This window comes from Emys orbicularis, chromosome 8 (genome assembly GCF_028017835.1).
Source record: "Emys orbicularis isolate rEmyOrb1 chromosome 8, rEmyOrb1.hap1, whole genome shotgun sequence".
NCBI classification, from domain to species: domain Eukaryota; kingdom Metazoa; phylum Chordata; order Testudines; family Emydidae; genus Emys; species Emys orbicularis.
In genome coordinates this window covers 14,394,386-14,407,385 of record NC_088690.1, presented here as the reverse complement: position 1 = coordinate 14,407,385, position 13,000 = coordinate 14,394,386, and the positions used below count along the sequence as shown (strand labels likewise).

Genomic DNA, 13,000 nt, shown 5'->3' with positions numbered 1-13,000 from the left:
ATAAAAAAGTGGTTTCACCAAAGTACAGTAGTAGGCACATTTCTTAGGTCAACAATGTTTTGTTATGCGTATTTTTCAGTGTATTCCAAATATAAGGCAAGTTCAGCAGAAGTTAATGGCAAGACTTCCATTGATTTCAGTGTATGCAGGATAATAATAATTAATAACACCTAGCTTTTATATAGCCCTTTTTATCAGTAGTAGAGCCCTGCGTGAATACAAAATTTATATCCATGGATATAAAGCGAATATCCGCAGAGTTGTAGGGCTCTAGTGCCAGTGACTGGGCCAGGAACCACAGCGATGAAAGCAGCAGCATGTCGGGCTGCTGCTTGCAGGAACCAGTGCCCAGCACAAGCAGTTCCTCCGTCGTGGCTGTACCGCCCCCAGCCCTGCTCGCTGGCAGCTGTCCCTGGTCACAGCGTCCCTTCAACGCTCCTTTGTGTCTCCTGTCCAGGACTGTGCGAGCCACTTGCACACACTAGCATGACCAGGGATGGCTGCTTTTGTATCCGCGCAGGGCTCTAATCAGTAGTGCTTTACGAAGAACTTTGCTGTATCATTATGCCCATTTTACAGATGGGGAAACTGAAGCATAAAGAGGCAAACAGATTTGCCCAAGGTCGCCCAGCAGGCTGGTGGCCAAGGTGGGAATAGAACACAGGTGGCCTGACTCTAAGTCCAGTCCTCTATCCGCTAGGCAACACTGCCTCTCATCAGTATCAGGCCTGTAGGCCCGGGTTTGCTTCCATTGAAATAACTAGCAAATGCTGTTGAGCATGAGTCTCTTCTCTTCTGCTACTCCTGTCCATAAGGAGTAACTCCAGTTGAGTCACACCTGTGCATTCCTGCAACAATTGAAACCAGAATCTGGCTCATTGACTTACTGGTGCGGGATCAGCCCCTGAACATGTGAGATGCTGAGCACCTCACGAGAAGCAATCTGCCCCCTGAACTCCCATTCAAGTTGATGGGAGATGGAGAGTGGCTAACCCTTCATTTCTCATTGACTTCAGTAGGAATCCAGGGTCTCACTGCATTGTAGGCCTGGGCTCTGAGAAAGAGTAAACATGCAGCATTCAGTTACATGGAGTAAAATATTCAATAATTGTAAACGGAAATGGATAAAATTCATTCACCCAAAGCAACATGAATGATTGCTTTCTCAGCGTTGAAGTGCCATAAAATTAAAGTTGAGATACACTCTGATTAATTGATTCACCATGGCTCCTGTTGAGTAATTATGTTCAGCAAGGGTCTGTCAATACAATTTGCAATTGGTTGTAGCGAATACTGTAGATCCAGTCTCGATAAATATTGAAGTGGCTATTGCTGCAAAAGGGTGGTCATACAGAATATTGGCTCTTTGCAGGAGGGGAAACCATGATTGTTTATCATCTGATGTAATTTCAGATAGTTGAATGTGTCCTAGTCGTGAGATTTATTGCTGCATTTTGAATTAATCATACTACGTAAAGGCTCTTTCCATACTATTCTGTGCTGACTGCATCTCCCCTAAATGTCATCACAGCTGTTAATGAATTACTCAACTTTTCTGCTGTGTAATAAAACAATAATTTCTTTTAAAAAGAAGGAATGAAAAATATTGGTGGCGCCTTAGCCTGATACCCTTATTCATTTTTTACTCAGTCCTTATTGAGACAAATTTCCACTTTAGTGGGATTTGTGCCTTCATTCTAAATTGCATAATGATATTGGGATATAGTTTAGTAATTGGTTAGGACAAACTAGTTGTAGTAGTTAGTGCTAGTTTATGCAGATCAGTGGCTCAAGTTTTCGTGGTAAAGTTTTTGTTGTCGTTGTTGTTGTTGTTGTTGTTTAAAGAAAGTACAGGGCCAGTTCTTCAGCTGGTGTAAATTCAACTGTTTACAATTGAGCTGTGCTGATTTACAGCAGCTGAGGATCTGACTCATACACACCATGTAACAACATAGTGAGGAGACACCTCATTCAATAGGAAATCTGTCCAGTATTAAACCGTCAAAACATACCAATTATTACCATGTGGTGGAATCCGAGACTCTGCAGTTTCATTTCCTATAGGATATAATGCTGTATCAGTTGATAAATGTTGAGTTTTTAATGGTACCCACTATAGATGGAAATTATACAAGTATCCTACATTAGAATGAAAATTATCTCTCTTCTGGGGCACATTTTTTGTCTCTTGCAGAACTCCAGCATCCCTCATTTTTAAAATAGGGCGCCTTGTAGCAGTAAATCTCATCTCAGATATACAGTAAGCACAAGATAAAGTAAAATAATAGCCCCTGTCCAGCTGCTGGTGATTAATCCTTTCCTTTAACTTGGCAGTCTGCTTCTTAAAGTCTTCCTTGCCAAGATCTTGGTCGCCTTTTTGTCACTCACTTTTCCAGGAGTGGAGGACACAGAACGTCTCCAAAAATAAGGACACACACTTCAGGAGAGCTGTACAAATCATTTCTATTGCTAAGTACTTCTTTTGTAACACTCTCTATGGTTGGCTCTGAGCATTGAATATGTGTAGTTATAGATACCCAAACTACTCCAGGCCAAATCATAAACTGGCATAAATTGCCATAGTCTTATTGAAGTCAATGAAGCTTTGCTGATTTATACCAGCTGAGCATCTGGCTGTCTTTTACTACTGCTATAATCACAGTCTCCATCTTAGGCCACCAGGTTGAAATCAAAGCAGAACCTACAGCAAATGCTATAGATGACTAATGCCTGCTTGTATCACTGGATGTATAAGGGTTGTGGTATCTATCACACTCTAGCTGACTTTACATTTTCATGAACAATCTCGTGAGTGTACCAAAAGGACTATGTTGTTCTACATCCTCATTCTTGATTAGAAGAGGCTTAATGTTTCAACTGCCCAGAAACTGATGTGCATGCAATCCAAACTGCAGCTGATACATTACACAAACATAATTTACAGGCATAACCATGCAGCCTGCACACCTTCGTGGGTTGAAAGCTGGAGCGAGCAGAACTCTGTCATTCCTGAGATTACAAGCCATCCAGTGTAAAATGGCAGATGTAAGGCCAAGTACAATGCATTATTCACACATTCAAAACAAACACATGCCTTTGAGTGTATCTGGATCTGTCTGTGTAATGCCTTTTTTCTTGCTCTTAGTGCTAGCAAGTATAATCAAAGCTACAATTTTCCCCACCAGTGTGAAGAGAATGTCCTTGGGGGTCGCTCCTGATACACCTGTGTCTGTGTCGCTCATGATGACCCTTTCAGAGGAGAGCTTGGTTTTTAGACTAGGTCTCACTAGGGTTCCATCATATTTGATTGAGGCCTGCACTGATTGTTGAAGTATGAGTGACATATTTCCTCTGGATCTGTGTCTGCGGTTGTCTTGTTCCAAGGCAGCTAGTTATTAAGTCTTCAGACTTCTGAATATGGACATCAAACCCCTTAGTGCATTCTGGACCTGTCCCAATCTCTGTACTGATAAATGAACTTTTCTCCAGGTGCTGTCCTACCTTTCTGTAGTATTAAGCCAGGGAGAGCAAAAAGGATGTGGAAAGAACAGGTTCAGATTTGGGAAGCCTAGATGCTGATGACACAAGGCAGTCATCGGTTGCAAAATTAGCTGGTGGAAAGGATGCACCATTGCATGTAAGCTATAGGAGAATGAAACAGTCCAGAAAGGGTACTGGAGAAATCCAGACTCCTGCCTAAACTACTAATTACTGCCAAGGGAAACTTTCATGCAAGAAAGTAGAACAAGACGCCCTGCTGGTGACTTTCCTCTGTTTTCATCCCCACAGGACATACCTGTTTGTTTAACCAGTTGTTGTGCAAAAGATAATTGACAGTCCTTCTTCTGGTAATGAGAGCTGCAAAATTTGGATCCATGTTGGGTCTGGATGTAGAAACCATCGCCCAAAGCTTGGGGATGTTTGGACTTGTGATTCTGGTTTGGCCCATTAGAAAGGGAAGCGCTAATCATGAATTTTAAAAAAACCTTACAGGTCACGTCTTTTCAGATTCAGGGTTACAGAATACCTGTCTTCTGAGTTCTCCTGTTATGAGAGAGGACCATTAAGCACATTGGAGATGAGTTCATGTCCACTGGGATGATGCTTCCTGTATAGCAGCCATACTACTATTAAGATTAAGTAGATGGAAAAGCCATGTAGATTCCCCACTACAATGAGTGAGCTGGACAGGAACTGTATGCTGACTGGTTTCAGAGTAGCAGCCGTGTTAGTCTATATCCACAAAAAGAACAGGAGTACTTGTAGCACCTTAGAGACTAACGAATTTATTTGAGCATAAGCTTTCGTGGGCTACAGCCCACTTCATCAGATGCATAGAACGGAACACACAGAAAGAAGATATTTATACATACCGAGAACATGAAAAGGTGGGAGTAGCCATACCAACTGTAAGAGGCCAATCAATTGAGATGAGCTATCATCAACAGGAGAGAGAAAAAAACCTTTGAAGTGATAATCGAGATGACCCATAGAAGGTGTGAGGATATTTTAACATGAATAATAATATTTCCTCATGTTAAAATATGTTAAAATATCCTCACACCTTCTATGGGTCATCTCGATTATCACTTCAAAGGTTTTTTTCTCTCTCCTGTTGATACTAGCTCATCTCAATTGATTGGCCTCTTACAGTTGGTATGGCTACTCCCACCTTTTCATGTTCTCGGTATGTATAAATATCTTCTTTCTGTGTGTTCCGTTCTATGCATCTGAGGAAGTGGGCTGTAGCCCACGAAAGCTTATGCTCAAATAAATTCGTTAGTCTCTAAGGTGCCACAAGTACTCCTGTTCTGTATGCTGACTGTGAGACATACTTATTGGTTTATTTAACACCTTACAGCAGGATAAAGGATAAATAATCTAACCTAGAGAGCCTCCAGTTTAACTTCCCATGTGCCTCCTTGTGACCAAAAGGAGATCTACTTTAAAAAAAAATTTAGGGCCAGAACCTCAGCTGGTGTAAGCTGGTGTAAATCAGTGTAACTCCATTTATGCCAATGGACCTATGCCAAATGACACCAGCTGCAGAATCTTACTCATTATATTTTACTCACCTATGAAATGTACTGAAGCCAAGAATACTAAAGCGCTAGCACTGACTCCGAATGCCTAATTTTAGCCACTGTGAGCTAAATCCTGGCCCTGCTCTCCAAGGACAGAAGACCCAAATTCTGCTGAGAAGCTGCTGATTTGCTGCACAGGAAGGCAAACTATGGAAAGTCAGTGTAAGTGGCTCTGCATAAGCATACTGTGGAACAGTGGCAGCTAGTCCCGTGAGCAGTGGTGAGGAGGAATTTGGTGTAGGTAGACGGGTCAGGGGTGGGACGTGCCAGTTGGTGACTGGCTATAGGTATAGTGGTAGGTACTGCTTTAGCAGTGCCGGTACTATCGCTCCATGCCTGGGAGGATGAAGAGGGAGGAACCCAGTGGTTAGTTTTAACAGTTTATAACATTAAACAATCAGAGGGGACAGTTAGAGAATGAAGTGATGAACACAGAATTTGTAGCATTATTCTAACCTTTTCTTTTCATTTCTTCTTTGTTAACGACGAGGATATATTCAAAGATGCCTCCCATGGTCCCAGATGTCATGAAATGGGTACCGTAGTCATTAATAAATTTGGCATACATTCCATAGTTGTAGCTTTCTGGAAGCGCCATCAGGGACTGAAGCACGTCTTCATCCAGAACTACGTTATCCCGTCTCATTTTGAACCGTGCTGTCTGTACCTTTGTTATGGCTCTAATGAATCCTACGTTCTGCAGATAAAACAAAACAGTCGTTAAAAGGGAAACGTGCCTCTTCCCTGAGAAATATACAGGGGTCCACACTGCAGAATAGTGGTATAAACATTCAGTGGGTTTACACCAAGCTAGGAGCCCTCTGAAGGAGCATTGTCTGGGCTTGATTCTCAACTAAAGAACACTAACGTATTCCCACTGAAGCCAATAGAGAGAGATTAATCTAGAACTAGTGTTGCCAACACTTGTGATTTTTATCTCAAATCTCTCAATATCTGCTCTTTGTCTTACAGCTTCAGTTCCTGGAGTCAAGTGATTCTGAGAGAATCTCAGCTTTCATTTTAAAAAAGTTTCTAGCTCTTGTGGTTGGAGAAAAAAGCTTGAAAGTGTGACTCAAGTGTTCCTTAAAGGATCAAAAACAAGAAGGCATCTAACAATACATTTTATTTATCTATTAAAACATATTTTAAAGCAAATCACATGATTTTGGGGGGCTAGAGTCATGATTTTTGATCACCTGGGCAGTGAAGCTGGAACAATTTGCATAGTGGGGGTGCTGGGAGCCATTGAACCAAACCGCAAACTCTGTATATGATCGCAACCACTTCAAGCCAGAGGGTGCGGCCGCACCTCCAGCACCCCTAGTTCCAGCACCTGTGCACTTGGCGTTAGCAATACTGTATACGTGAAATCAGAATAGGCTCCTTATGTTTTTTCCCCCTCTAAATTGGATGCTCTATTCCAGGGGTTCTCAAACTTCATTGCACCGTGACCCCCTTCTGACAACAAAAATTACTTCACAACCCCAGGAAGGGGGACTGAAGCCTGAACCTGCCCAAGCCCCACTGCCCTGGGGGGGGGGGGGGGGGCCCAAAGCCCGAGCCCCACCACTCCAGGCAGGGGGGGGGGCAAAGCTGAAATTCAAGCACTTCAGCCCCTTGTCAGGGGGCTTGCAACCTGAGCCCTGCTGTCCAGGGCTGAAGCCCTCGGGCTTTGGCTTCAGCGCTGGGCAGTGGGGTTTGAGCTTCAGCCCTGGGCCCCAGCAACTCTAAGCCACCCCCGGCGACCCCATTCAAAGGGGGTCCCGACCCACTTTGGGGTCCCGACCCACAGTTAGAGAACTGCTGCTCTACTCCTTTCCTGTATTACAAATAATTCCTTTGACTATTGAACATCTAATGGACATGTCACTGTTTATGCTGTTTGTTCACTTTTGCGTATCTCTCAGCTTAGACAGCTAAAGTTGGCTTGTCAGTTTCACTTTGGGTTACACCAATTTTTAGTCAATTTTGGTGCTGGCTCCTATGTCCTAGCCCAAAGCTTCAATAATGGAATTGCAAATGCTTCCAGGGAATGTTTATATGTCTTAAAAATAGAAATATTAAAAAAAATGAACCATTTCTATTGGTATTAGGTTCTGTTAATATGTATTTGTTTTGAAAAACCTAAATTAGATGGCCAGATTTAACCTGGCAACTTCCCTTTACACAGCAAAACTGTGTTATAGCCACTGTGTTGCATAGCCAAGCAACGGATAGCTCAGTGGTTTGAGCATTGGCCTGCTAAACCCACGGTTGTGAGTTCAAACCGTGAGGGGGCCATTTGAGGATTTAGTTGGGGATTGGTCCTGCTCTGAGCAGGGGGTTGGACTAGATGACCTCCTGAAGTCCCTTCCAACCCTATGATTCTATAACAGAGAACCTCTGCTGGGGAACTCCACCAAACAAAGTTGATGTGATTCTTGGGGCCATATAAAGGACCCAGCTGCAATTGCTCACACATGATCTCTAACACAAAATACACACATTCCTCAGTGCTGGTACTACAACCTTGGTCCTTCAGTGCCAGAAAACATAAGCTTTTGCCACGTAAGTTAAAGAAGAGCTTATTCATAGATTCTAGGACTGGAAGCGACCTCAAGAGGTCATCGAGTCCAGTCCCCTGCCCTCATGGCAGGACCAAATACTGTCTAGACCATTCCTGATAGACATTTATCTGCCCTACTCTTAAATATCTCCAGAGATGGAGATTCCACAATCTCCCTAGGCAATTTATTCCAGTGTTTAACCACCCTGACAGTTAGGAACTTTTTCCTAATGTCCAACCTAAATCTCCCTTGCTGCAGTTTAAGCCCATTGCTTCTTGTTCTATCCTTAGGGAGACTAAGGTGAACAAGTTTTCTCCCTCCTCCTTATGACACCCTTTTAGATAGCTGAAAACTGCTATCATGTCCCCTCTCAGTCTTCTCTTTTTCAAACTAAACAAACCCAATTCTTTCAGCCTTCCTTCATAAGTCATGTTCTCAAGACCTTTAATCATTCTTGTTGCTCTTCTCTGGACCCTCTCCAATTTCTCCACATCTTTCTTGAAATGCGGTGCCCAGAACTGGACACAATACTCCAGTTGAGGCCTAACCAGCTCAGAGTAGAGCGGAAGACTGACTTCTCGTGTCTTGCTCACAACACACCTGTTAATACATCCCAGAATCACGTTTGCTTTTTTTGCAACAGCATCATACTGTTGACTCATATTTAGCTTGTGGTCCACTATAACCCCTAGATCCCTTTCTGCCGTACTCCTTCCTAGACAGTCTCTTCCCATTCTGTATGTGTGAAACTGATTTTTCCTTCCTAAGTGGAGCACTTTGCATTTGTCTTTATTAAACTTCATCCTGTTTACCTCAGACCATTTCTCCAATTTGTCCAGATCATTTTGAATTATGACCCTGTCCTCCAAAGCAGTTGCAATCCCTCCCAGTTTGGAATCATCTGTAAACTTAATAAGCGTACTTTCTATGCCAATATCTAAGTCGTTAATGAAGATATTGAACAGAGCCGGTCCTGGCTTCTTTAGATAGTACTAATAGTAGGATCTTGTATCGTCTCTATAGCAATATCACATGCGCAAACACACACACAGCTAGTACATTTCATAGCATGTCTATGAAAGGGAGTGCAGAGGGGAGGAGTGAATATGTCAATAGTGTGATCCGTGAGGGGCGGTGCAGAATAACAAATCCACATGGCAGCTGGTGCCTGCCATTGCTTCCCCTACTCAGCATTAATTAGCTGTGTCTCAGCTGTGCAGACACCCTGGCTGTTTTCCTGTTGAGGGCAGAGGATGCTGTTCCCCAAAGTCCACATGACTGGAGAGCATTCTCCTGCATGTTCTCTCATGTTTGGGCCATTGCTCCATGTCTCAGAAACTGACACAATAGGCTGCCCTGCTTGTGGTGGGGTATCAGCCCCACATGGACTTGGAAGGGGTTAAGTTGGCCAGGCAGGCCAATTAACTCCCTTGGGTGCACCTGGAGCGGGAGCCAGGGAGCTGGCCACTAATTAGGAGTAGGCTCAGCTGTAATGGAGCAGAAGGGGCCCAGTATATAGCCAAGTAGCTGGCACAGGCAGTGGGGATAGGAAGGCAGGCTGCAGTCACTCCCTGAGTGGAGGTAGTTAAGAAGCTGGCAAACCCAGGGAGGGGAGAAGCCAGTAAAGTAGGAAGAAGCCCAGGGAAACAGCAGTGAGGACTAAGGAGATATAGGCCTTGGCTGCATGTTATAGGGTCTCTGGGCTGGAACCCGTGTAGAGGGCAGGCCCGAGTTCCCCTACCAGCCACTGGGCAGTGGCACAATGTGTTGGAGATGCCATCCTGACAGCAGAGTCTGGAAGGCCTTTGAATTCCCTGGAAGGGGAGACTTTAGTGACCTGGCCGGAGGGCCAAGCCATGAAGAGGAAGCTCTAGATCTGGGAGTGACCAGTGCAGCGGGAGATAAGATGGCGGAAGACACCACCGGAATGAGAGCGCAGGCTAGTGGAGCTACTCCCCGAGACAATCAGAAGGAGGTGCGGTGAGTGAACCTTGTGACACAGCCCTTTTAATGAGTCATTTTCTGAGGATACAAAATCAATTTTTTTGATGAAAACAATCAGTGATGTGACTCTAGACAAGGAAGAACTAGATACTTTAATGATGCCAGCTTACAGCAGTTTTGAAAGCACTTCAACTAGTATCAAGAGGTAGCCGTGTTAGTCTGTATCCACAAAAAAAACAAGGAGTCCGGCGGCACCTTAAAAACTAACAGATTTATTTGGGCCTAAGCTTTCGTGGGTAAAAAGTGAGGTTTTTTACCCACGAAAACTTATGCCCAAATAAATCCGTTAGTCTTTAAGGTGACACCGGACTCCTTGTCACTTCAACTAGGACACTGTCAAGATAATTCTCTTTTACTGTTCCTTGTCACTGACCAAGAGAAAAGTAGATCACAGGCATAGTATAAATATAAAAAATTATCATTAATATCAGATCTAAATGGGGGGTCACCACATATTTGGCCATGATGTAAACTTTCTATTAAAAATAAACCCTTCCATCTAGTACTATTTGTTTACTAAGATACTTTAAACTTATGATACAATAGAAGCTTAATTTACCACCATATTGCAGCTTGTATTAAATTGAACAAGATATATTTGCCACTGGAGCCCATCCCCTGAGGACAACTGTTTTGATGAACAGCTTGATATTTTCCCCTCACTGTTTGCCACTTTAAGCATTTCTTTATTTATATACTTAATATAGCCATGAAACAGGAAGGGGCAAGATGACATGTGTTCTTATATTTCGTAATTCAATTTTATTCCCATTATAATGATTCTGTTTGCTTAGATGTAAGAAGACCAACAAACAAGATTACTAATGATCACACATTTGCAATTACATGAACAAATGAAGGTACAATTACTATTGTTTAAAAAACATGCAAGTAAAAGAATAAACTAACATAAGTTACACCGAAATTGCGCAATGCAACAAGACATGACTGAGAGAACACATGCACCATTGTTTTGTTACCTTCTCGTTATACTGCGTGAAATTCTTCAGGGATCCTTTACCCTGTGATAAACTGAAACCTAGCTCAAAAAGGGGAGGTACATTAGCATAACTTATTCCAAAGGTAAAGCCATAATTTGTGGATTTATCTTTTTTTATGGCCTCAAATAAATCTCTCGAATCATCGTAAAACTCAAAAGAGAATCCAGAATCAGCATGAGCCTGAAATGAAAAGAAGAGGCATTACTTTTGCAGCTATTACCTGCCTTCTTTACCGTATCACTCTCTCTGTTGAAGTATCTGATCCTGCCCCAACTGAAGTCAGTGGTAAGGTAATGCAGCCTATTATTAAAGTAGCCTGACACGTCTCATTACAAAACCCTGTTTTCAGTTGCTAATAACTTTGCCAAACTTTAATTGTTTTGGCTGAAATTTTCCCAGGTGGTACCTAACTCAAGCTGAATATTTTCTGGAAAATATCATCAAAAATGGTTCAACTGTTTCTGAGAATAAGGTTGGGGGGGAATATATTTTTGTTTTTGTTTTTGCCCACAATAAAAATGTTCTTTGAACCACTCTAGTTCCCCTATATTTGAGAGCAGTGACTTGAAATTTGGTTTGGTGGTGGCCTTTGTGTTAGGGATGTGCCTTTTGCCAAATCTGACAAAATTTGACCAAGTTATGAGTCTTTGAAAAATCACAGTTCACACATGCTCAGTAGAGATTGCTTAGATTTTTAGCAATTAAAATCTAAGCAGATTCCATCCTCAGGGAGCATGCTCAAGCCCCTGACAGCTCCTAGAGTGACTAGAGTGAGCGTGCACCTGAACACGGGCCACCCCAGGGCTACAGGGGCTCAGATGGACTTTTGCTGTAAATGCTGCTCCTAGCTGCTCTACACTGGGCGCTGGAACTAAAAGCAGGGAGCCTGTCTCTCTTAGCCCTGGTCTACACTGGCAGGGGAATCGATCTAAGTTACGCAACTTCAGCTACATGAATAACGTAGCTGAAGTCGACGTACTTAGATCTACTCACCGTGGTGTCTTCACTGTGGTGAGTCAACTTCTACCGCTCCCCCATCGACTCTGCCTGTGCCTCTCGCCGAGCTGGAGTACAGGAGTCAACGGGAGAGGGCTCGGGGGTCAATTTATCGCATCTAGACTAGATGTGATAAATCGATCCCCACTGGATCGATCGCTGCCTGCTGATCCGGCGGGTAGTGTAGACATACCCTTAGACTCTCAGAATGGTCAAAAAGCTGGACCGGGGAGGGGGAAAATGAATGGATTGGGACGAGATGTCTGGGGGAGAGAAATTGGAACTGGTTGGGCAAGGAAATTGCAACTAGGAGCAGAAAGGGAAGCTGGGACTGAGTGTCGGGGGGGGGCGGAGAGGAAGGCGGGGTAGAGGGAGTAGAAATTGGGACTAGTTGGGCAAGGAAACTGGGACTGGGAGTCAGGTCGGGGAGTGGGAGCTAGTGAGGGAAACAGGAAGAGGGTGTCAGTTGGTGGTGGTGTGAGGGATATGGAAATTGGATGAGGAGCTGGGAGGAGGGGGAAGACTGGGATTGGCTCGATAAAGAGACTCGCACTAGGAACCAAGGAGAGGGGAGACTAGTGTTGAGAACTGACAGCTGCAACTGAAATCAATGAGCGCTGTGCTTTGACCACATGAATTGCCCTATAATGCTAAGTACTCTGAAAAATTAGGTCCTCCTCAGCTCAAAATTTGTGGATTTTAATCTCAGTACCTCAACCCCATCTCTAAAATGGGGATACTACCCCCCTCACAGGGATGTTGTGAAGATAAATTAATAGATGTCTGTGAAGCACTCAAATACTGTAGGGATGAGTGCCATAGAAAAGGCCATGAGGAAATTAATAATTCTTTCTTCAGAGCACTATTTGAATAGTATGCAGTGAATACACCCCTCGAGGTTGGGGCACAGATTGAACAAGGAGCAAACACAAAATATTGAATAGGTGCTTGTTAAGTGAGCACCGTCCATCCTGTGCACTGAATTTTCCATCCTGTGGAAAATACAGTATCTGATCACGTAATTATAAACTGCAGCATAATGCTAACACACAAGAGGGCCAAATTAAGATTGCACAGGCAACCTTAGTTCTGGCTTCCTTAACTTTTTAGTGCTTGACTTTGCAATCTTAAAATTCTTTTACTTTTTTTGTAGTTCATACAGTGCATAACATTTTAGTGAAAGCAACAAGTCTCTGCATGGAATAGCTTGCCATCTTGAGGGGCATACAGAGAAAATACAGTTTGGGAACGTTATGGTGAAGTAGCATATTTACAGTTGTGTAAGGCATTTAACTTTGGTACTGCACAACATTTTGATTAATAAACTAGAATGACACAATTAATCCACTTAATGTTTGCCATGTTGAAA

At 43.2% G+C, this 13,000-nt stretch overlaps 1 protein-coding gene across 1 annotated transcript in view; it reads right to left on the bottom strand.

Annotated features, from left to right (window-relative positions):
- The window catches only part of C8A (complement C8 alpha chain), a 43,071-nt gene that overhangs the window by 16,009 nt on the left and 14,062 nt on the right, over positions 1–13,000 (bottom strand). Inside the window, exons 6-7 of the mRNA XM_065409875.1 lie at positions 10,615–10,815; positions 5,541–5,781 (exon numbers count right to left, since the gene is read on the bottom strand). Of these exons, the coding sequence (XP_065265947.1) occupies positions 5,541–5,781; positions 10,615–10,815 (442 nt within the window). The remainder of the gene's footprint in view (positions 1–5,540; positions 5,782–10,614; positions 10,816–13,000) is intronic.